General features: G+C 39.0%; 1 protein-coding gene across 4 annotated transcripts in view; it reads left to right on the top strand.

Annotated features, from left to right (window-relative positions):
* LOC117246287 (Fc receptor-like protein 5) overlaps positions 1-20,121 on the top strand; it is a 120,200-nt gene extending 100,079 nt beyond the window's left edge. The window contains exons 11-19 of one of the 4 annotated variants that reach the window (XM_078164615.1): positions 13,909-14,214; positions 15,289-15,555; positions 15,998-16,240; positions 17,662-17,778; positions 17,900-17,915; positions 18,017-18,105; positions 18,439-18,489; positions 18,742-18,801; positions 19,446-20,121. In XM_078164615.1, the coding sequence (XP_078020741.1) occupies positions 13,909-14,214; positions 15,289-15,555; positions 15,998-16,240; positions 17,662-17,778; positions 17,900-17,915; positions 18,017-18,105; positions 18,439-18,489; positions 18,742-18,801; positions 19,446-19,453 (1,157 nt within the window). In that variant the 3' untranslated portion in view covers positions 19,454-20,121. Of the gene's footprint in view, positions 1-13,908; positions 14,215-15,288; positions 15,556-15,997; positions 16,241-17,658; positions 17,779-17,899; positions 17,916-18,016; positions 18,106-18,438; positions 18,490-18,741; positions 18,802-19,445 lie in introns of all 4 variants that reach the window. The other 3 variants (XM_078164614.1, XM_078164616.1, XM_078164617.1) reach the window with 3 other exon arrangements.
* The last annotated feature ends 1,166 nt before the right edge of the window (positions 20,122-21,287 follow it).

Below are 21,287 nucleotides of genomic sequence, written 5' to 3'. Positions count from 1 at the left end.
CGTCAGTGGCACAAGTCGACACCCCCCGGGAGGAGTCGACAAGTCGTGTGTTTTTTCCCTCTCTCTCTCTGTGTGTGCTTGTGTACGGAATACAATCACTGCCTCTGATTACGCTGATACTTTATCCTTGACGGCGTACTGTAAGTGGAGCAGACTCCGCGAGGAATGTCCGCAGTCATTCGGGCTTTCATACTTGAGCGCACTTTGGCGTTGTAGTTTCCTGTAAAAATGTCCGTGAAAAATCCCTGCGATGTGAAAAATACATGCCGAGCAGTCACTGGTGTGCGGAGCGGAGTCCACGCGGTCGTAAAATCTGAGCTTTGCGCGCACAGGGCTTGCGGACATCCGCTTTGGTCCGCGCGGACATCCGCAGAGTCCATTCCGCGTACGTTCCGCCCAAGTATGTTCGGGCCTTGACAGACACACATCACGTGTGGAGATACTTCACTTTCCTCCACCGTGTCAATGTGATGACTTCATCAAATGACTTGTCGACTCCACTCAACTTTATTGACAGATAAGTCGACCTGAAAAAAATAAAAGTCATTAATGCCCTAGTGTGTTCCATGGTGAACAAGGACTGGTGTGTCAGTGGGACTGTGAGCTGCTGTCCCGATCCTGCTGTGGATCACTGCCGACAGTGTTCGGGAGGAGTGACCATGCGGCTGTCTTGTTGAGGCCAGGATGTGTGGATGGTGAAATTATTCCACAACCAGAAACCATGGATTACCAGAACCATCTGGAAACATGCACAATTAAAAAGCAGCAGCCAACAATGTAAGAAGACGCAAAAAGAACTAAATTACAGTGCACAAGGTAAAGCAGCTGATGGGATCACATTTCACTGGAGATGTACTAATTGTGAATGGAATGATGGGATTTTTTTTATCTACCAACAAATTCACTGCACAAAATACTGAGCATGTGTAATATGTGGATAGCAGTGTGCCCACAATAATTTCTAAAATGCTTGAGAGCATTTTTATACAGGCGGCACGGTGGCACAGTGGTTGGCCCTGTTGCCTCACAGCACGTACGTACGTTCTCATCATGTTGTTTCATGCAGGATATATAAATGTGGACAACACGGTGAAAGATATTGTTTAATTACTAAGGTTGGAATTGAATTAAAAAAAGGAATATAGGCCACAACCAGCCACAAACTGAAACGAAATTGTCACATTGAGAATGTTTGCTCACACTCACCCATCTGAATCCCAAGTAGTAAACAACAACTCTCAAATGAATAAATGACTGATGCAAACTGAGCATATGTTACGGTGCGTGTCCCCTCCGTCCACAGCTGTGTTCAACTTGCTTGTTTTATAAGAAGATAAACAAATATTAAATGCATTATTTTGTTTTTCCGTGTGAATTTAAAAAAAAAAAGGAAATCCACGTGCTTTTTCCATTTTCTTCTTCAAATGGGCAATTGGAGTAGAAATTAGACCACAACCAGTAATTAACTTGTGTTTGGGCTTTATTGTTAAATCAATATTATGTGCCCTTACTGCATAGACAGATAAATAATAAATAATAATAATATTAATAATAAAAGGGACGCTGCTGTGCCTCATGCGTAAATGCGCACAGCGTCTCTCTTTATGGGGAAACGCGCTTATTGTTTCTGCTGCGGGGTGGGGGGTGGGGTGGGGTTCTCGCTGCAGGTATTTAATAACCTCAGGCAGATATCTTTTAACGTTACAGTCATTTGTATTTTTTGTTATGATCCTTCCACTGTAGCTCTGCAGGGAAACACTGTACAGGGGAATAAAAAGTGTGAAGCAGTAACTTCATTGATTATTTAAATCTCCAGATACGCCAAGTATATGCACATTTACGCACGAGGCACAGCAACGTTACTTCATTGATTATCTATTTTTTTAGATTCAATTTTATTTATATAGTGCCAAATCACAACAAAAGTCATCTCAGGGCACTTTACACATAGAGCATGTCTAGATAATACTCTTGAATCAATCAATCTATCTATCTATCTATCTATCTATCTATCTATCTATCTATCTATCTATCTATCTATCTATCTATCTATCTATCTATCTATCTATCTATCTATCTATCTATCTATCTATCTATCTATCTATCTATCTAGGCCATAAGCATAGCCGATGCCAATGTTTTGAGATGCAGTAGGGGCAGATAATGCAGATATAACAATAAAGGCGAAAAATAAGTAGGTTTCTGGTTTTGGTTTAATTTCTATATCAATTAGCCATTTGACGACGAAAATGGGAATTTTTTTCACGTGAATTTCCATTTTTTCTCATTCACACGAAAATCGGAAATTAAAATGATGCATTGTATATTTGTATATTTGTTTATCCTGTTATAAAACAAGTTAAACAAAGCTGTGGACGGAGGGTACACCAATAATAGTGAAACGTTCATAGTTTGCATCTAAGTTTAACATAATGTTGAAAGTTGAAAAAATATATATGAACAAGTTATGGCATGAGATGTATAATGCTTCATAAACAGCGGTAACTTAGATGTTGATCTCCTTCCTTTCTCGGTCATGTTGATCTTTTTCTTTCCTAATCATTTGAGTTTGTGAATGGTGCGTAAATATTGCCGCCGCAATGACTTGTGGGATGGAATTATCTCCTTTCCTATCGCTTAGGAAGGTCCGATGTATCTTATGCTAAAGGAGATCTGAAAGGAAGCACTGAACCTCCTTTCCTTAGTGTTTAGAGAATTCGAACAGCTCTTATCATGGCGGCCACTAAAATACTTCGGGGTCATTTCACTCAGCTAGGAACCTTCCTAAGCAAAAAAGACTTTCCGACAGCAGCCTGTGTGTATATGTTGAAAAGTAAAGTGTGTATATATATATATATATATATATACAGTACAGGCCAAAAGTTTGGACACACCTTCTCATTGAATGCGTTTTTTTATTTTCATGACTATTTACATTGTAGATTCTCACTGAAGGCATCAAAACTATGAATGAACACATGTGGAGTTATGTACTTAACAAAAAAAGGTCAAATAACTGAAAACATGTTTTATATTCTAGTTTCTTCAAAATAGCCACCCTTTGCTCTGATTACTGCTTTGCACACTCTTGGCATTCTCTCCATGAGCTTCAAGAGATAGTCACCTGAAATGGTTTTCCAACAGTCTTGAAGGAGTTCCCAGAGGTGTTTAGCACTTGTTGGCCCCTTTGCCTTCACTCTGCGGTCCAGCTCACCCCAAACCATCTCGATTGGGTTCAGGTCCGGTGACTGTGGAGGCCAGGTCATCTGCCGCAGCACTCCATCACTCTCCTTCTTGGTCAAATAGCCCTTACACAGCCTGGAGGTGTGTTTGGGGTCATTGTCCTGTTGAAAAATAAATGATCGTCCAACTAAACGCAAACCGGATGGGATGGCATGTCGCTGCAGGATGCTGTGGTAGCCATGCTGGTTCAGTGTGCCTTCAATTTTGAATAAATCCCCAACAGTGTCACCAGCAAAACACCCCCACACCATCACACCTCCTCCTCCATGCTTCACAGTGGGAACCAGGCATGTGGAATCCATCCGTTCACCTTTTCTGCGTCTCACAAAGACACGGCGGTTGGAACCAAAGATCTCAAATTTGGACTCATCAGACCAAAGCACAGATTTCCACTGGTCTAATGTCCATTCCTTGTGTTTCTTGGCCCAAACAAATCTCTTCTGCTTGTTGCCTCTCCTTAGCAGTGGTTTCCTAGCAGCTATTTGACCATGAAGGCCTGATTGGCGCAGTCTCCTCTTAACAGTTGTTCTAGAGATGGGTCTGCTGCTAGAACTCTGTGTGGCATTCATCTGGTCTCTGATCTGAGCTGCTGTTAACTTGCGATTTCTGAGGCTGGTGACTCGGATGAACTTATCCTCAGAAGCAGAGGTGACTCTTGGTCTTCCTTTCCTGGGTCAGTCCTCATGTGTGCCAGTTTCGTTGTAGCGCTTGATGGTTTTTGCGACTCCACTTGGGGACACATTTAAAGTTTTTGCAATTTTCCGGACTGACTGACCTTCATTTCTTAAAGTAATGATGGCCACTCGTTTTTCTTTAGTTAGCTGATTGGTTCTTGCCATAATATGAATTTTAACAGTTGTCCAATAGGGCTGTCGGCTGTGTATTAACCTGACTTCTGCACAACACAACTGATGGTCCCAACCCCATTGATAAAGCAAGAAATTCCACTAATTAACCCTGATAAGGCACACCTGTGAAGTGGAAACCATTTCAGGTGACTACCTCTTGAAGCTCATGGAGAGAATGCCAAGAGTGTGCAAAGCAGTAATCAGAGCAAAGGGTGGCTATTTTGAAGAAACTAGAATATAAAACATGTTTTCAGTTATTTCACCTTTTTTTGTTAAGTACATAACTCCACATGTGTTCATTCATAGTTTTGATGCCTTCAGTGAGAATCTACAATGTAAATAGTCATGAAAATAAAGAAAACGCATTGAATGAGAAGGTGTGTCCAAACTTTTGGCCTGTACTGTGTGTGTGTATATATATATATATATATATATATATATATATATATATATATATATATATATATATATATATATATATATATATATATATATATATATGTATGTGTATGTGTGTGTGTGTGTGTGTGTGAGAGAGAGTGAAAATATATGTGTGTAAAAGACAAGTGAAAATATATGTATTTGAAAGGAGAATGTATATGTGTGAGAGAGAAAATATATGTATGTGTAAGGAGAATGTATGTGTGTGAGACAGAAAATATATTTATGTGTAAGGAGAATGTATGTGTGTGAGAGAGAAAATATATGTATGTGTAAGGAGAATGTATGTGTGTGAGACAGAAAATATATTTATGTGTAAGGAGAATGTATGTGTGTGAGACAGAAAATATATGTATGTGTAAGGAGAATGTATGTGTGTGAGAGAAAATATATGTATGTGTGTGAGTGAAAATATATGTATGTGTAAGGAGAATGTATGTGTGAGAGAGGGTGAGAATGAAATATGCCTTGTACGGCCCCTCATATGTATCAATCATACTCACATTTTACTGAGTATTTACAGCTGTAGAAGCCTTCGTCTGACTTTGAGACTGCAGAGATATTCAAGTTTATTTATGACTTATGGCAGTTCACAGTTAAACTACTCACTCCCCACTTAGTAGAGTTTCAGTAGTGATGGCCAAATTAGGCCTCATGAACCACTGTCTGTATTTTCTGAATCCACCAGATGGCACTGTCTGTTCAACAAAGGTTTGAAAGCACACTACATTGCAAGTCCTTCAGCCTTTATCTTTAAACCAAGACCGTCATCTGGTGGGGTCAGAAAATAAAGAAATTGGTTCATGTGGCTTCATTTGGCCATCACTAGTCATCAGTGAAGTGTTGCACTCTGTTAGGTCTCACTGAGAGAAATGCTTATGAGTGAAAATCTGGAAAACAACATTAATGAAGAGTAAAACAAAGAATACAAAACACCCAGGGCTTTCACCCGGGAGAACGGGGTTCTTGACCCATGTGAAACCAGAAGTTATCTTGTAGGAGCAGTGTCTAAGATTAAGGGGGACTTAGTGGCATCTAGTGGTGGAGACTGCAGATTGCAACCAGCTGAGACGTCTCCCATTAGAATTCTAGATTCCTATTGCTTAGGAGAATTATCCACAGAGGTCTCCTCCTCTCCAAAACAAACAGACTAGCTGATTAAAACCAGTAAAAATACTGAATAAAACAGTTTCACATTACAAATCAGTGTATGTCATAAACTGTTAAAGCCTAGTGCCTGCTAATGTGTGCTCACTTTTTTTCTCCTCTGATAACTTAAGATCCAGGGCCTGGTTATTCAAGGTAAAATCAAGATAAAAATGATCCAGTTTTGGTAATCAATTTTTTTTTTCTTCCATGGATCCAGCTCACTTTTGTCCTGGTTGTTGAAAAAAAAAAACTGGATAGGATCACTCTGATCCAGGTACAGACTTTTAAGGATTTCTAAATCCAGACGACCAGTACTTTAACTGGGATGCAGAGGGCGCCAAAATTCATACAAAATAAAACAATTATTTTTATTTTTGTGTTGGATATTGACAGATACGTTGGAGACTATTTGATGATGACAGATTACTTTAAATTGTAATTTAAAGGCTTAAACAGTAGTCTGTTTGAGGACAAATTAATTTGATCTTACATCATACAGATGAACACAAAGAAAGATTCCCAGTGCTTCACATAATTTATTTACTGAAGCTTCCTTCTTTTTTGCTTTTGATTTTGGTTTGTACAACTGAAACACTAAATAGAATAACATAAGTCAGTACAGAGCTATTGACAGATGCCTGTCAAATTACAATTACGGTCTTACCTAAAAAAGTGCTGCACTGTACTGCATGAAATTAAACAACTGCACTTCCACAAAAGCCACAAGTAAAGGAGAAACATTTGACGACTGCTGTTGTTGTTATTTTGGTCAAAGCAGGTTTGACCAAAATAACAAGGTTCAAAACATGAACATTCCTCTTTGGCTTCCTGCAGCAACACACTTTCTGCACTATTCGTCTTTATGTCTTTACTCCACTGGGCATGACTTGTAACTGAGAAAGAAACTAAAAAATGACCAGCAGATGGCAGCAAACATTAAGAACATATGCATGGATTTAAGTTTTTAATGATTTAATTTTTATCTACTGTCATCACATTATAACCCGTTTTTTAAAATGAATGTCTTGACTTTACCACACAACTCACAGTTTATTGTATATTTCATTTCTTTATGATTTTAATGAATAAAAGGTCCTACATATATATATTGCATGTATGAAATAAACTTGAATGTATGGAATGAAAGTCCAAATATATTGAATGAACCTCGAATATATGGAATGATATATTCAGACATTCATTCCATATATTCGACTTTCATTCCATATATTCAGACTTTCATTCATTCCATATATTCAAACATGATATTATTTATTTAATAATTTCCTGAATGGCATGCCATAGAAATACTATGCATCACAAAAAAACTCATGAAATAAGTGTATTAAAATATACTATTATGTAAATATACTACCTAATACCAATTGTGAAAATACTGGTTTTCTTGTTTGACTACTTTTTCAGTTTTTATTTCATTTTACCCCTGTGATCCAGTCTGAATCCAGCCCTCTGCTGGGTTCAGGGTAATCCTGATATTTTGGATCGCAGTAGTCCTTATCCTATTCAAATGTTTTGCTGTTTGTTTGATCCGGATTAAAAACTGGGTTGGATTACCTGATTTTATCCGATCACGTAATCCTGTTTTAACTTTGAACAACCGGATTTCAGGATTTGATCCTATCTGTTTGGATTAATCTTGCCGGATTACTTTTGAACAACCGGGCCCAGATGTTCAGTCGGATTTTATTGGGAGCCAAATTATCGGCAGATGTCACCTCCTCTCCAAAACAAACAAACCAATTATTAAAACACTAAATAAAGCAGTTTCACCTTTTTTCTGAGGTTCTGACATGTGTTTTTTTGTCGTGAAGGGGTCTCTAACAAAAAAGACAAAGATCCGCTCCGCTCAGAGGCTTTTAGTTTCATCCATCGTAGCTTCCTTTTTTCTCCACTACATAAAACTCACACCACTACACTGGGTTTGATCATATACTTTGACTTGTTTATACTTGTGCTCAGCCACAGATGGCATGAGGATATGAAGACAGCATGGATAACATCAAATGGTCCCTGCGACAAAACTAGGATGGCACTAAGTAGTTATTAGAAATAATTGCTGGACATTTTGCATTGTATAATATCTATCATAGTGGTGTATTCTGCTTGTCAGACAGCAGTAATGGATTATCAATAAGTACCCAAAGTTGGCAACCCAGAACAAACCATACATCTATAAGGCTAACGTTAGCTAACCAGTGGAGACAAAGATGGGAAGTGGGCACTATGTTTCTGCATGTTAACATGGATAGCCAGCTGTCTCTAAGCAAAGCCAAAAGAAAAGAAAAGCATTATATCACAAAATATTACAAATTTCACCACCTCTAAATGGATAGCATTTTAAAATGAGGTGCTAAACTTCAATGAGTCAATGAAGCACCAGACTAAAAGGAAAGGCCTCCTGTATTTCACATTGAGTTTTTTTTCTGTAAAGAGTAACCTGTAAACCCCTAAACTGACATCTCTCATTTGTATGTTGGCTAATTTCAAAAACAATACAAGCAGTCAGTAAGATCAACATGGAACACAATGTAATAGTGTTGCTCAAAAGTGTTGGTGGCAAGATTTCATCAGAAAAAACATCTGTGTCAACACCTTAGGTCACATAAGGTCATAATAATCAAAGGACATAAAAAAAAAAGATCCCATGCAAGTTGTAATTTTAAAGATGTATTTCTATCTTAAGTAAAAAGAAAAAAAAAAAATCTAAATATAAAAACAAAGTAGGAATGTAAGTTAACGACATCACTGGTGTCCGTGAAGCTTAGTCTGTAAATTTTTCCATTAAGATGAAGTTTCGTCACAACTACATGCACAGGAAGTTGCAACTGAATTCTAAGCTAAATATAAACTGTCTCCAAAGGAGAAGTGAGCAAGCACTCTGTTCAGACAGTAGTACATCTTTTTCTCTCTCATAACTTTGCCCTAAAAATCATAAAACATAGAGCAATAACCCGAATATCAAACTGCTATTTCTTGCTCCAACTAGAGCTGAAGGGGAAAAAAGCCAAGGCACTGCTTGTCAGAGATATGATAATTAAAACTCAACTTCCTTTCACACCTAGAAAATGCATTGCTGGATACATGTTTAGACAGTGACATCATCACATTAACATCAGATCTGTTTGCATGCAACAAATTACTTTAGAAATATACAAAATACATGTGCCATTGGAATACTGTGTTGTTAAACTGTGAGAGTACAGACACACCAAACCAACATCAAAGATCTAGTGCCAACCAAGGCCAGCTGTTGCTTCATGGCCAAAAAGTTGCACTTGAACACATCACAAAGACTACAGCTAATGGCCAACTAGCACGTACATACTGTGAAACTTCATTTAAAAGCCTAGTCCCAATTTACTACCCAGTCCCTTCTACCAGCCTGGTGTAGCTACACATTTTGACAAATACAGGCCTGTCTCAATTAGAGGCCTGGTCTGGTTGCCAAGCAGTTCGTTTTTATAAAAGTTCTTTGGATGTGTTGTTTTAACAGGATTAAGTGATGTTGTCTCGGTATGCCTTGTGCCGTAATCCTTGAGTGATGTAACTCACTTACTCTGTTGGAGCTAGATCAAATGAATGATTCACAGTTGGTTTAAATAAACAATTTGATCATATTCCCCATCTTTGCTGAGCAACAGTTTTGTGTGAAAGGAATTAAAGGCCTTTCCCAAATATAGGCCTATTGATTTCATTGATTTCAGTGATTTAAGCAAATATCCCAGGCTACTAATTTACGTTTTACAGTATGTTAACATATGCTAGCGAACAATAACACAAACATTTGACCGTTCACTAAGCCCCGCCCCTTTGTGATGGTCCAACAAGCTGTCAGAGTGAGCATGGAGCCCACACTGTAACTAACTGCACTCCCTGAAGAAATACGATCATATTTTTGGGAAAATGAAACAGTGATTCCAGAGAGAAGCAGACAGACGGGTCTACAGTGTGTGTTTGAAGGATATATCCAGGATGTCAAACTGACTCAGCAGCAACAACAGGTTAAAAAGACAAAGATAGTTAGAAGCTAAAGCCGAACTATACACTGGTGGAAAAAAGTTTTCGGACACCCTTAAAATTTTACACAATCTCAGATATTATCATGAAATATTTGTAGAAAATTCTTTTGTGTTTCAAAAGGTGTGGCTGCATTAGACAGATACAAACAAATATAAATTATATTTTTTTGTTTATTGTTTACAAGAAAAACTAACAAAACTAATTTCTTGACAGTTTCAATATGTCAGTTCTCAACATTGTCGGTATCAAAGTCAACAAATAACAGAATGTGTTCAAAACTGAACAAAAAATAAATAAACCATCACATCATCAATTTAATATTTAGTAGTCCTGCCACTGGCACATAGTAGAGCTCTAATCCTGGCTGGCATGTTCCCCACGAGCCTTTCACACTGTTGAGGGGTAATCTTGTCCCATTCTTCTTGAATTACTTCACTACTTCACTATTTCTTTGGTTTATGCTTTGAAACAGACCTTTTGATAATCCACCACAGATTTTCAATGGGGCTCATGTCCGGGGATTGAGCTGGCCACTCTAAGACCTGGATACTGTGCTCCTGCAGCCAAGTTCTACTGGCCTTGGATGTGTGGCAAGGGGCATTATCTTGTTGAAATATCCAGTTTTTACCTCGACAGAACAGTGCACACGCAGAAGGGAGCATGTGGGTTTCGAGAATGGTACAATACTTGGTAGAGTTCAATGTGCCATCACAGACAGTGAGATGACCAACACCAGCAGCACTCATGCATCCCCAAACCATGATACTGCCTCCACCATGCTTGACAGTAGGTACTGTACATGCTGGAGATAATGCTTCGCCTGGCCTTCTGCGTACCCTCACATTAGTAGGAGGAAGATAAAGCTGGAAACTGGACTCATCTGACCACAAAATCTTTTTCCAATTCCTGGCTGTCCAGTTCTTGTGTGCCTGGGCCCAACGACGCCGGGCTAACCTCTGTCTCTCATTGATCAGGGGCTTCTTGATAGCCTTGTAGGACCTTAAGCCATGATCTAAAAGTTGGCCACGTACAGTGCGGGTGGAACACTGGACACCAGTTTGGTTTGACCACTGCTGCTGAAGCTCCTGTGATGTCATTCGGCGGTTTTGCCTGCACATGCGGATCAGGATGCGGTCATTTCTTGCTGAAGAAAACCTTGGACGCCCAGATCTTGGTTTGTCTTCCAAGCTGTTGGTTCGTCTGTATTTCTGCAGAGTGTATCCAACTGCTGAAGGACTGCATCTGCACTTCCTGGCTATCTGGCGGCAGCTGTACCCTTCCTGGCTGAGAATCTTTATCTTCAGGCGTGTTTCCTGCGTTAGGTTCCTTGTTTTAGCCATTTTTGTGTCTGAAGAACTTTCAAATGTGCTGGCTTTATGTAGACATGAAGCCTGGCAACAAAAATTGTGTCTTTTAATAAAAAGAACGACCTTCATCACTGGTACCAAAATGACCCAATACTCAAAATTTCTTATGTATTTTTATGGAACCAATCAATTTTAAGTTTTTAATGGCTTTTTTAGGATTTATTTAGTATTTTGGCTGTGACTGTATGAAAAGAAATTGCACTTGAAGACCTAAGAGTGATTCTTAATGCAATATTTCACAAATGCATGGGGTGTCCGAAAACTTTTTTCCACCACTGTAGGCTACAGATCACACCGAACCACCACATCACTGCTGATCGACACAGAAGACAATGAATATAAAGGGAAACTTTGCTGATATTGAACCAGCTGTGTGGCATCGCAGTGTGTGCAGATGAACGGTGTTTGGCTTCACCCCTGTGCTGCCAGTGCAGGGAGCTCAGAGGAAAGTCAAACAATGTTCATCTGCACACACTGTGATGACACAAAGCTGGTTCAATATTGGCATAGTCTGGGCTAACATCCATTTCACAATTGTGAGAAAACAGTTGAATTTCTTGCCTGCAAGATTGTACATCAATATATCATTTCAATGAGCATGAAAACTTATGACTTTATTTAAATAAAAACAATATGTCAAAGCTCAACGTGTTTGTCAAAACCTTTTAAAGCTCAAACCTGTATTTGTTTTTTTAAATCAATTTAATTCAAGTTTAAAAAAAAAATAAAAAATCAATTGTCAGTTGGTTAATGGCAGCTGAATTCCATAAGTCTTAGATCACTGTTACTGAGGAAGTGCACATAAAAGTCTGATGACACTTCCTCAGTCTTGGAACAGCAGGTCTTAAAAAAAATGAAGTCATAAATTACCAAGAAAGATACAAATAAGTGGATAGCTGACTGGGCAGTCATAATTCTGTGTAAATGACTGTATTTGTAGTGTGAAGATAAAGATGTAAGCACTCACGCTTGACATTTTACGTCATTATTTCACAATGTATTTGATAAATCAGCACTGATCATACAATGCCACGAAGGCTGTTCCCAGTTAGACCCTGAAATGAACAGTCTTCTTTAGTTTCCACAAAGCATTTTTATACATTTGAAATTAGAATTAGAATTAGTGTTTTACAGAAGCAACACAATGCGAAAAGGGAAAATTACTTGCAGATCATAAAAAACAGAGTTTGTGCAGTGCCACTTTAGACCCCTTTCATCTATAAAATTTTTATCAATGACATTATATTATTCTATAAATGTGTGATTTTACACAAATTTAATGGTACTTCACTATATACAGTCATACATAAATGTTTGTGCCTGTGGCTAAATCTGGATTCAGATCTGGATTCAGATTACCAGTCAGAGCTCTCCACTGGATCATCATGTTTACCTGTGAAAATGATCATTATATGAAAATGATTCATATTTTACAAACTCACTGTTTTTGTTGAGGACTTTATAGTGAATCAAAATGCAACAATGTTAACATGAGGGGGCAGGCAAAGAGCAATGTCAGAAGAGCCAGGATTCAAAAAACCAGGAGTACTCACAGGCAAAACCGTCTCTCTGACGCAAAGCCGCCCATGGACAGGGAAGAGCCTGTCAGCCAGATGAAGACTGGGATCCACAAAAAGGTGGAATGTGCAGCCACACAGTGAAGGAATCCACAGCACAGAAGACCATTGGTAGAGCTGGGTGATGGTCTCTCAAGACAGCCGCAGAAAACAAGTGAACAGGAGCTGGGAAAGTGGAAGCAGAACTCTTGGTCGAGAACAGAAGGCAGAGTGGTTTACCGGGGAACAGATGAAACTGGACAACCAGGGATGGGCAGGGCCGGTAACGAGGAAGCAGTCCAGAAACAACGCTGGAAAGTCTTGCATGAAGGCGGAGAACAATCTGGCATGAAGAGTCTGTGACGTGGGAGTCTTTATAGTGACAGGAATTAATGATCCACAGGTGAGAGGCAGCATCATCAGCATGATGAGGTGGGTGTGGTGGAGAGGCAGGGAGAGTGGAAAACTACTGAATGAGCTGAGAAGATGACTTGTATGGCAGGTAAACAGTGCCCACTGTGACACTTCTCTGCCTATGATAAAATATCCGCAAAAGGAAAATGGTAAAAAAGATCTAGGCTGTGTTTGGTGTGTGCAATCTACATAAAACTGCTCAAGCATTGCAAGGTTTTATTCTGGTCAATTTTGGTGCCACCACTCTAAGATGAGATGATTAAATTCAACTGACTTATATCTTAGATACGTGCCCAAAATATCCTGTGGTTAAACCCCACGCTACACTCAGAAGAGGAAGTTACAGAAAACTTCAGATTCGATTGCTGCATTTTCAAGCTGAATACAAAGTAGGAGGATTTCTCTGAGGCAGGGTGACAGAGCGTCAGTTCTGAATGTGAAGATGGGACACACTTTGCCTGGTGCGCTGGGGTTTTTCTGTGAGTACATCAGTTAATTTCTCTGTTTGTAGTTTCTTTTGATAAAAACCTTTTTAAATGCCTGATGTTATCGTATAGTGTTTAATAGTTTGTCCGTTTGATGATGTCTGAAAGAGTTTCAAACTGTATTTTAGCCCTGAATATACTCCTCTACTGTGGACATGCTCAAGGTAACCATACAACTTTCTTTTTTTATATATATTCACTCGAGACAATTCTCCACATTGAGAGTATCCGACAGTATATCATACAAGTCATTTCTTGTTTTGCTGAATATATATTTGAAGACATAGATGGAAGATACAAGCAGTCCATATACTTCAACAATATATTCATTCAGTTTTCATTCTGTGAAATCACTTTCCAACAGATAAACCTCAGCCTGACCTCACTGTGTCTCCATTATGGCTGAGTCCTGGAGCCTCAGTAACTCTGAACTGCAGTGTTAAACATCCATCTGCAGGATGGAGGTTCTTTTGGTATAAGGCTGTTCCCAGACCGTCAAACAACTCCTTCTACAGCTTTCAGCGTCTACCTGGCAGCATCCATGGGACTGAACAGGATTCCTACATTGTTCATGGTCAGACACACACGACAGGATATGTGTGCAGAGCTGGAAGAGGAGATCCAGTGTATTATACTCTTTACAGTCGACCCAAGTTTGTCTGGTCTGGGGGTAGGTTTATTTTGCCTTTTCCTTGCTTGTTGGGAAACATACACTTTTCAACATGTGTGTTCTGTAGAAATTTCCTATGCGCAAAATAGGCAGCTGTTTTGGGTGGCGCCAAAATCCCCCTACTCTCTAAAATATTATAAATATTTGTTTATACAATTCTTATTATTATTAAACATAAGGACAATAATAATAACTAAGGGGACTGCCTCCCCTCCCCCAATCGTTATGAGCTTTTGGTAGTGACGGAAAGAATAAGACCGCGGATACAAGTGATAAAATGAGTTTCCTCTGTGGGGTGGCTGGGCTCAGCCTTAGAGATAGGGTTAGCACAGATATCTGGAAGTAGCTCAGAGTAGAGCCGCTGCTCCGTTGCGTTACAAGGGGTTAGTTGAGGTGGTTCGGGGATCTGATTTAATAGGGCTCAGGGGCGCCTCCCATTAGAGGTGCTCCAAACACGTCCCACTGGTAGGAGGCCATGGGGCAGACCCAGAACACACTGGAGGTATTACCTATCTCATCTGGCCTGGGTACACTTTGGGGTACCCCAGGAGGAGCTGGAAAGCGTCACTGGGGAGAGGGATGTCTGGGGTGCTTTGCTTGGCCTGCTGCCCCTACGACCCGGCCTCAGATAAGAGGATGAAAATGGATGGATGGGATTGCCTCGTGTGCCGAATGTGCTAGGTTGGGCACTGTATGTGTTTAATGTTAAGACATGTCACCAGGAATCTGAAAAATAAACAAATACATTTAGTTAAATATGTCTAAGGTGAAGGCACGAATACTTTCTGTTTTGATTTCCTCTTTCCTTCTGTCATTTTCACTGTCCTTAGTTCTTCTTTTCTAATCCTCCTTCGTACTTCCTTCAATTTGTCTTTGTTTTTCCTTCTCTCTTCCCCCAGAAACTTTGAATACTGGACATTTAGTTGTATTTTTAATCTTATTATAAACATCTATTGGTACGATCCATTGCTTCTATGGACCAACAGTTAAAAAAGAATAAAAACAGGATTGTTTGCATTATTGTTGTCTAACATTACTTTTAATGCTTTACTTCCTATGTGTGTTGTTTTTCAGATTTTCATTCAGCAGGGTCTCTCACAGTGAGTCCTGACAGAGTGCAACACTTCACCTCTGACTCTCTGTCACTGAGCTGTGAGGGAAACTCTACTGAGTGGAGAGTGAGGAGGTTTTCTAAATTCGGTTACCTGACACACTGTTTTTCCTGGGGGACAGTGAATGGAAACACATGCAACATCCGTAGCTCACAGAACATTGACGGAGTCTACTGGTGTGAATCTCACACAGGACAGTTCAGCAATGCAGTCAACATCACCGAAAGCAGTGAGTGTAAATCACATTATTTGTATCAGACTAATTTCAACTTTCTTTTATATAGTTTTATTTGTAGGTGGCTAAAACCAAAGTCATTTATTCTATGTCCTGTAGATTCAACCTTGGTGGGTCGAGTTTATCGTTTTAAAATAGTGTCAAATTGTGTGTGCTAGCATAGAGTATAATGGAGGTTGGCTGTTTGTGTAAATTGGCATGAACTGTATATACTTTGCCAAACGTCAATGTTTCCTGTGCTCAGTCTCTACCTGCTGAAATAAAGGGCTTGGTCTAAGGCCGATCTGCACGGAAATTATGTCAACAGGAGAATTTGGCACAAGTACTATAATGTTTTTGCTCGTTTACAAACACCTGCTTAATATATGTCAGCTTGTTTAAGCTGCACCAGCTGATCTTTGCGACCAAAACTTCATATTCATTGATCATTTTACAGACGGTGATATTATCCTGGTGAGCCCTGCCCATCCTGTTCCTGAGGGAGATTCTGTCACTCTTGGCTGCAAATTGAGGACAGAAAATGTTCCTTATAATGTGGATTTCTACAAAAATGGCAAACTCTTCCATAAAGATACCAGAGGGGAGCTGACAATCTCTGCAGTGTCAAAGTCAGACAAAGGCTTTTACTCATGTAGAAGAAAAGATTTGACATCACCAGAGAGTTGGATGTCAGTAAAATGTGAGTATGATTTAAAAATAGATTGTTTTTTGTAAACTGTGTTACAATTGGTGACAGAAATGTTTTCACTGAGTTTCACCAGGGTCTGCTCTGGTATGTGTGATGTAAATATTGTCATCCATTCATGTCTGTGAAGCTCTGCACGGACCCCTGTGCAGATGCCCGCGGGCAGGACAGTTTTTGTGATCACACGGGCTGTAAGCAAGCGCGTTGACTGCTCCAATCTCAGTCCAGTCCAAAACACTGTAGACATTCACAGACATTCACTCTGGACCCAGCAGCATCTTCTGGTGCTTTCACACCTGCCCTGTTTGGTTCGGATGAACCGAACTCAAGTTTGTTTGCCGCCTAAGTGCGGTTAATTTGGGCAGGTGTGAACACAGCAATCACACTCAGGTGTGCACCAAAACAACCGGACTGAGACCTTCTTGAACAGGTGGTATCGGTCCGGTTACAAACTAACTCTGGTGCGGTTGGTTTCTGACCTGGATCTGAAGCAACTGCAGTCACATGACACATTGTTTGGGTTAAACATGAGCATGTTACAGTCCTGGAGGATTATTAATGTGCACCTCCTCCTGTACTGCCTTAATATGCACATTCAGCACATCCAATGCATCAAAACATTGTTTTCTAGTTGGAGCTGCGTCTCCTTTTCAAACTGTATGGTTTGACTAAAATGAACAATGACAGCAATATAATCCACGATGAGCAGCGCTAAAATCAACCTGCGTAGGTGTCCCTCCATTGTGACATTAGAAAGTGCCACATTTATCTTGCAAGTGTACTCTTTTTCAATGTTTTGCGGGATTTTTCCTGCCTGGAAATTCTGACAAATCATGAGCACCTTTCTCACACAAGGCATTTGATCTAGTCCGCTTGTAAATGCTGATGAAATTAACATAAACCAACTATAGGGAATTCTGCAACATAATTGGTCCCTGATTCAGACCAAAGCAAGACAACTCTAGGTCTGTAAGCACCTTTAGCAAACGTAGCATAGCACACGTGTTCCACACCCCAGTCCAGTCCAAAACACTGTGATAAACCTAGCCACGGCCAATGAGTTTTAAGCTGAATTTTCGACCGACTTTCACCCCAGACCCAGTGGCGTCCTCTTAGTTTCAGTTTCACCCAATGTTTTCAGGAAGAGGACGGTTAACCAGCCCTCATTTACCTGCTGAGGGCTGATGCGGACCCTCAGCTGTAGTATGAATGAAACTGCCACCACATCCTCATAACCACAGTTGTCCTCTGAGGTTAAATGCAGAAAGTATGTTCAAGTTTTTACTCCTGAGTTTTGCTACTGAGGCTTGATGTGACCTTGAGTCTTTGGTGCTTTGAAAAAATCCATTTAGGAAATGTGTTATCTACATAATTATTAAGATTTTTTATTATTGATTAATCATTTATTATAGCAGCGTCCAGGCCTGAACAAAGCTCTCCATTTCCTGTGCTGTTGATTGTTGGGCTGGTTGGTGGAGTTTCACTGATTCTTCTCCTGCTGCTGTTTGTGTGTCGCTACACAAAGTCAAAAGGTGAGATCTTTTCCTGCTGATATCAGATTGTGATGTAATCACATGTACTGTAGTAACAATAGAACAATTTGCAATACTAAACAATGTCACAGTTAATGTCTTTTTTTTTCTTTTGTTATAGATTCATGCTTTATGAGGTCGGCCCAACACTCTCTTCTCTCATACTAAACGTAACAGCAGCACATTACATGTTCCTTATTAAACCCACTGTATTTACTTCATGTTTTGGACCCACCAGGTCTCAGAGCACCAATCAGAGTCCTGCTCCAGACCACATGATCAACCAGGCTGAAACTCAATGCAGAGACTATGCCTCTCTTCTCCACGGTCAGCCTCAAACCTGATTCATTTAATTATTCATAATTAAATATAAATCCCCATTTCCAACGAGCAGTACTGTATGACAGAGTTTAGTTCGGTAATTTTTACTTTCCATTTCCACTGTAAAGAGTTATGGATGGTACCTATGGGACTGTTCCGTACTGTCCTCATTTTTGGTCACCCCTCTCTTGGGGTATATACCATACCAAAAGTGTCTGGTGGAAACGGGGCTGAGGACCAACATTGCTAGTGTCGATATATCTGTTTTAGAGGATTAGGGAGTTAATAGATAATGGGATAATGGGGAAATGATTAATACCTTGATTTTCTGTTCTGTAGGTGACGTCTGTCTCTATGAAACAATCAGAGACTCTGAAAAACCTGAACATGGTACAGTATATACTTTTTGGACTGATCAACAATCTCTTACGTTTAAAGAAAAATATCTAGATTTGAAATAAATCTAGGGTTGTCACATATTCTTTAACTGATCGTAAAAACACTGATTGCTAAGAGGGGTGCGTGCTTCATTTTATGTAGTGAGAATTACATGCAAAAGTTGAGATGCTTGTGTAGGCCAGTGTACCCTGAATACAGTACAGTAACTTGTCTTTTCATGAATTTATCTTATTCTTTTAACAGGGAGGAATAATGAGCCAGAGGAGCACGAATACTCAAATGTGACGACAGGATCAGCTGCAGGTACAGTCAAGTACAATAAACTTAGTACTAAATATAAATATTCTATATAATTCCATTTTCTATAATGTAAGATTTTATTAGATGCTGTGCTGCCTTGTAAGTTTTTAATACCACCACCAGGAGTCAGCAATTGTCAAATCCTTCACGAGGGGTAGGCAACCTGCAGCTCTGGAGCCTCATGTGGCGCTTTAGCCTCTCACAAACAATATGGAAAATGATATGGAAATGAATGTTATTTTGTTTAACATTCCAATTTTCATTTTTCATTGCTGTAGGCCTAAAGTGACTCTTACATTTTCCAGTGGTAAGAATTTGTAACCTATGCACTCAAAAAAAGTTTTACCATTCCATCAACTAAAGTGTGCGTCATACGTCTATGACCTGGTGCCTTCTCCTAAATTTTGGTGAACCTAAATAGCGGTGGAGTCTCCCTCGCTAGGCTGACTATTGATTCCACACCACCCCCCAAAAAAACTGTTTAAATACCTAATAATTACAGTGCACAAGAGCTTTTACAGTTTTTGATATTATTATTTTTATATTATTTTTCATTTCATGTTGTGTAATAACAGAGTTAAATGTCAAAAAGCACCCATTCATTCTTAAATAAGCTTAAATCTCCTTTTCCTTTGGTTTTCTTCCAGATCAATGAAGAGCTCTGCATCAACAAAACCCACAGAATGGATGACATGATAAACTAAACCTTTGTTTAAACAGTATTTGCAGCTTTTATGTAATTATTGTGAGCACCCCTGCTATCCAAATATCAGACAGCATTCTGTACAGTTAATCTAGTAGCAGATCATTTCAAAGAAATACATCATATGGTTTTTATGTTGTCTTCTACTGGATCAACACAAATGCTTTTTTCACATATAATTCTAGTCTCATATATATATATATATATATATATATATATGTATATATATATACATATATACATTTTTCATGTTTTTCTATAATATTTATGTCTTGTATTGCTTCTTACAATTTACTGTCACTGTTTTTAAAGCTCCTGTATACAACTTAAAATGCAGTTTGTTCCAAATAAGTTTGAAATATCTGAGCTTCAGGTGATCGAGCGCCTATAACGTCAGCATCTTTTTCAGTTTTTGATGAAAAAGCTTCACAGATTTACAACATTTGATCTGTTGTCAAACCATTTATCCTGTCACACATACAAGTTTCCCTCTGTTCTCCCATTTTTAATGCTGTGATTAGATACTGTCTGTACTTTAGTTTCACCTGGATGGATTTAACATGTCTTCTTTATGTCTGAGCATTTTATGCATCAATAAACTTGTTCCAGCACAAAGCTGTCAGCAGTGTTTGTAATTGCTATTTCTTTCTCTAAAAAAAGCTAATCAACTGTAAACAACCCTATCTTCATGAGAGATATGACTAAGTGTAGTGTAGACATGTTTTACATCATGGGGTGGACAGCAGATGGCAGAGAGAAGCAAATGAATTGCGGTTTACATGTCATATTTCCACATGCCCTCACTACATTACAGCATTTAGATTCAGGTTGAAAATGATTAAAATGGCCCTTTAAAATACTTACAGTACCACAGTAAGTGTCTCACCACATAGTGTATAATGTTTGACATTGTAGGGAAGTTGTTAGTCTAAAAATGAAACCTATGAAGAGTAAGAATCAGAAAGCAGAGGTAACAGCAGTTTTTTGCAGAAGAGCCTTGTAAATAAACAAGATAGAATGCTACTTCTGTTAAGGAAGACCATCCCACCTTTTCATAGAAGATGCAATGGAGCGTGAGAAATGTACCACCTATGTTGAAGTGCAGCACTGTGATACACTGAGCCAAGAGGCTTTAAGGTGGAGGAAGAAGCATATATACAGTCAGATATACAATATAATCAGGAGCAGATGTGACTGTAGATTAAACAATGGTCTTTCGACTAGCAGGAGGAAAACAAGATTTGTCTCTGGACAAAACTCCAATTTTGACCTTCAGTTTGCTTGATAGGTGTTCCACATGGGTCTTAAAAGTGAGTCTGATACCCAGCCAGAGTCCCAAAGATTTATAACTTTCAACAATTTCAATTGCAGAACCCAGAAAGGTTTGGATATGGACAGTAGGCTGGATATTTATGGGTAACCAGTGGTTCCCAATCTTTTTCCTTAAGAGACCCCTTTTCTATCATTGAGTAAACTAACGACCCCTTACCAAGTGACATGTTTTATTGATATTATGTTCAATGCATAACAACAACACAGAACAAGGATAAACTGTACAATTAACCCAATAGTGAACACAATAAATGAATTTTGAAGAGTATTTCCTGATTATTGCATCAGAGGTGAGTTTTCTTGATATTTTCAGTAACTTTCTTTACAATTCTGTCTGTATTATGTCTTTTTTTTTTTAGCAATCATACACTTAAATATATATGTATATATTGATATCTTCACAGAAATAAATGAAATGCTAAGATATAGGCCTACTGTGTATCTTTTTTAGAAA

Source organism: Epinephelus lanceolatus, chromosome 22 (assembly GCF_041903045.1).
Source record: "Epinephelus lanceolatus isolate andai-2023 chromosome 22, ASM4190304v1, whole genome shotgun sequence".
Taxonomy (NCBI): domain Eukaryota; kingdom Metazoa; phylum Chordata; class Actinopteri; order Perciformes; family Serranidae; genus Epinephelus; species Epinephelus lanceolatus.
Note: the sequence above shows the minus strand (reverse complement) of the source record. Positions and strands in the feature narration are given on the sequence as shown.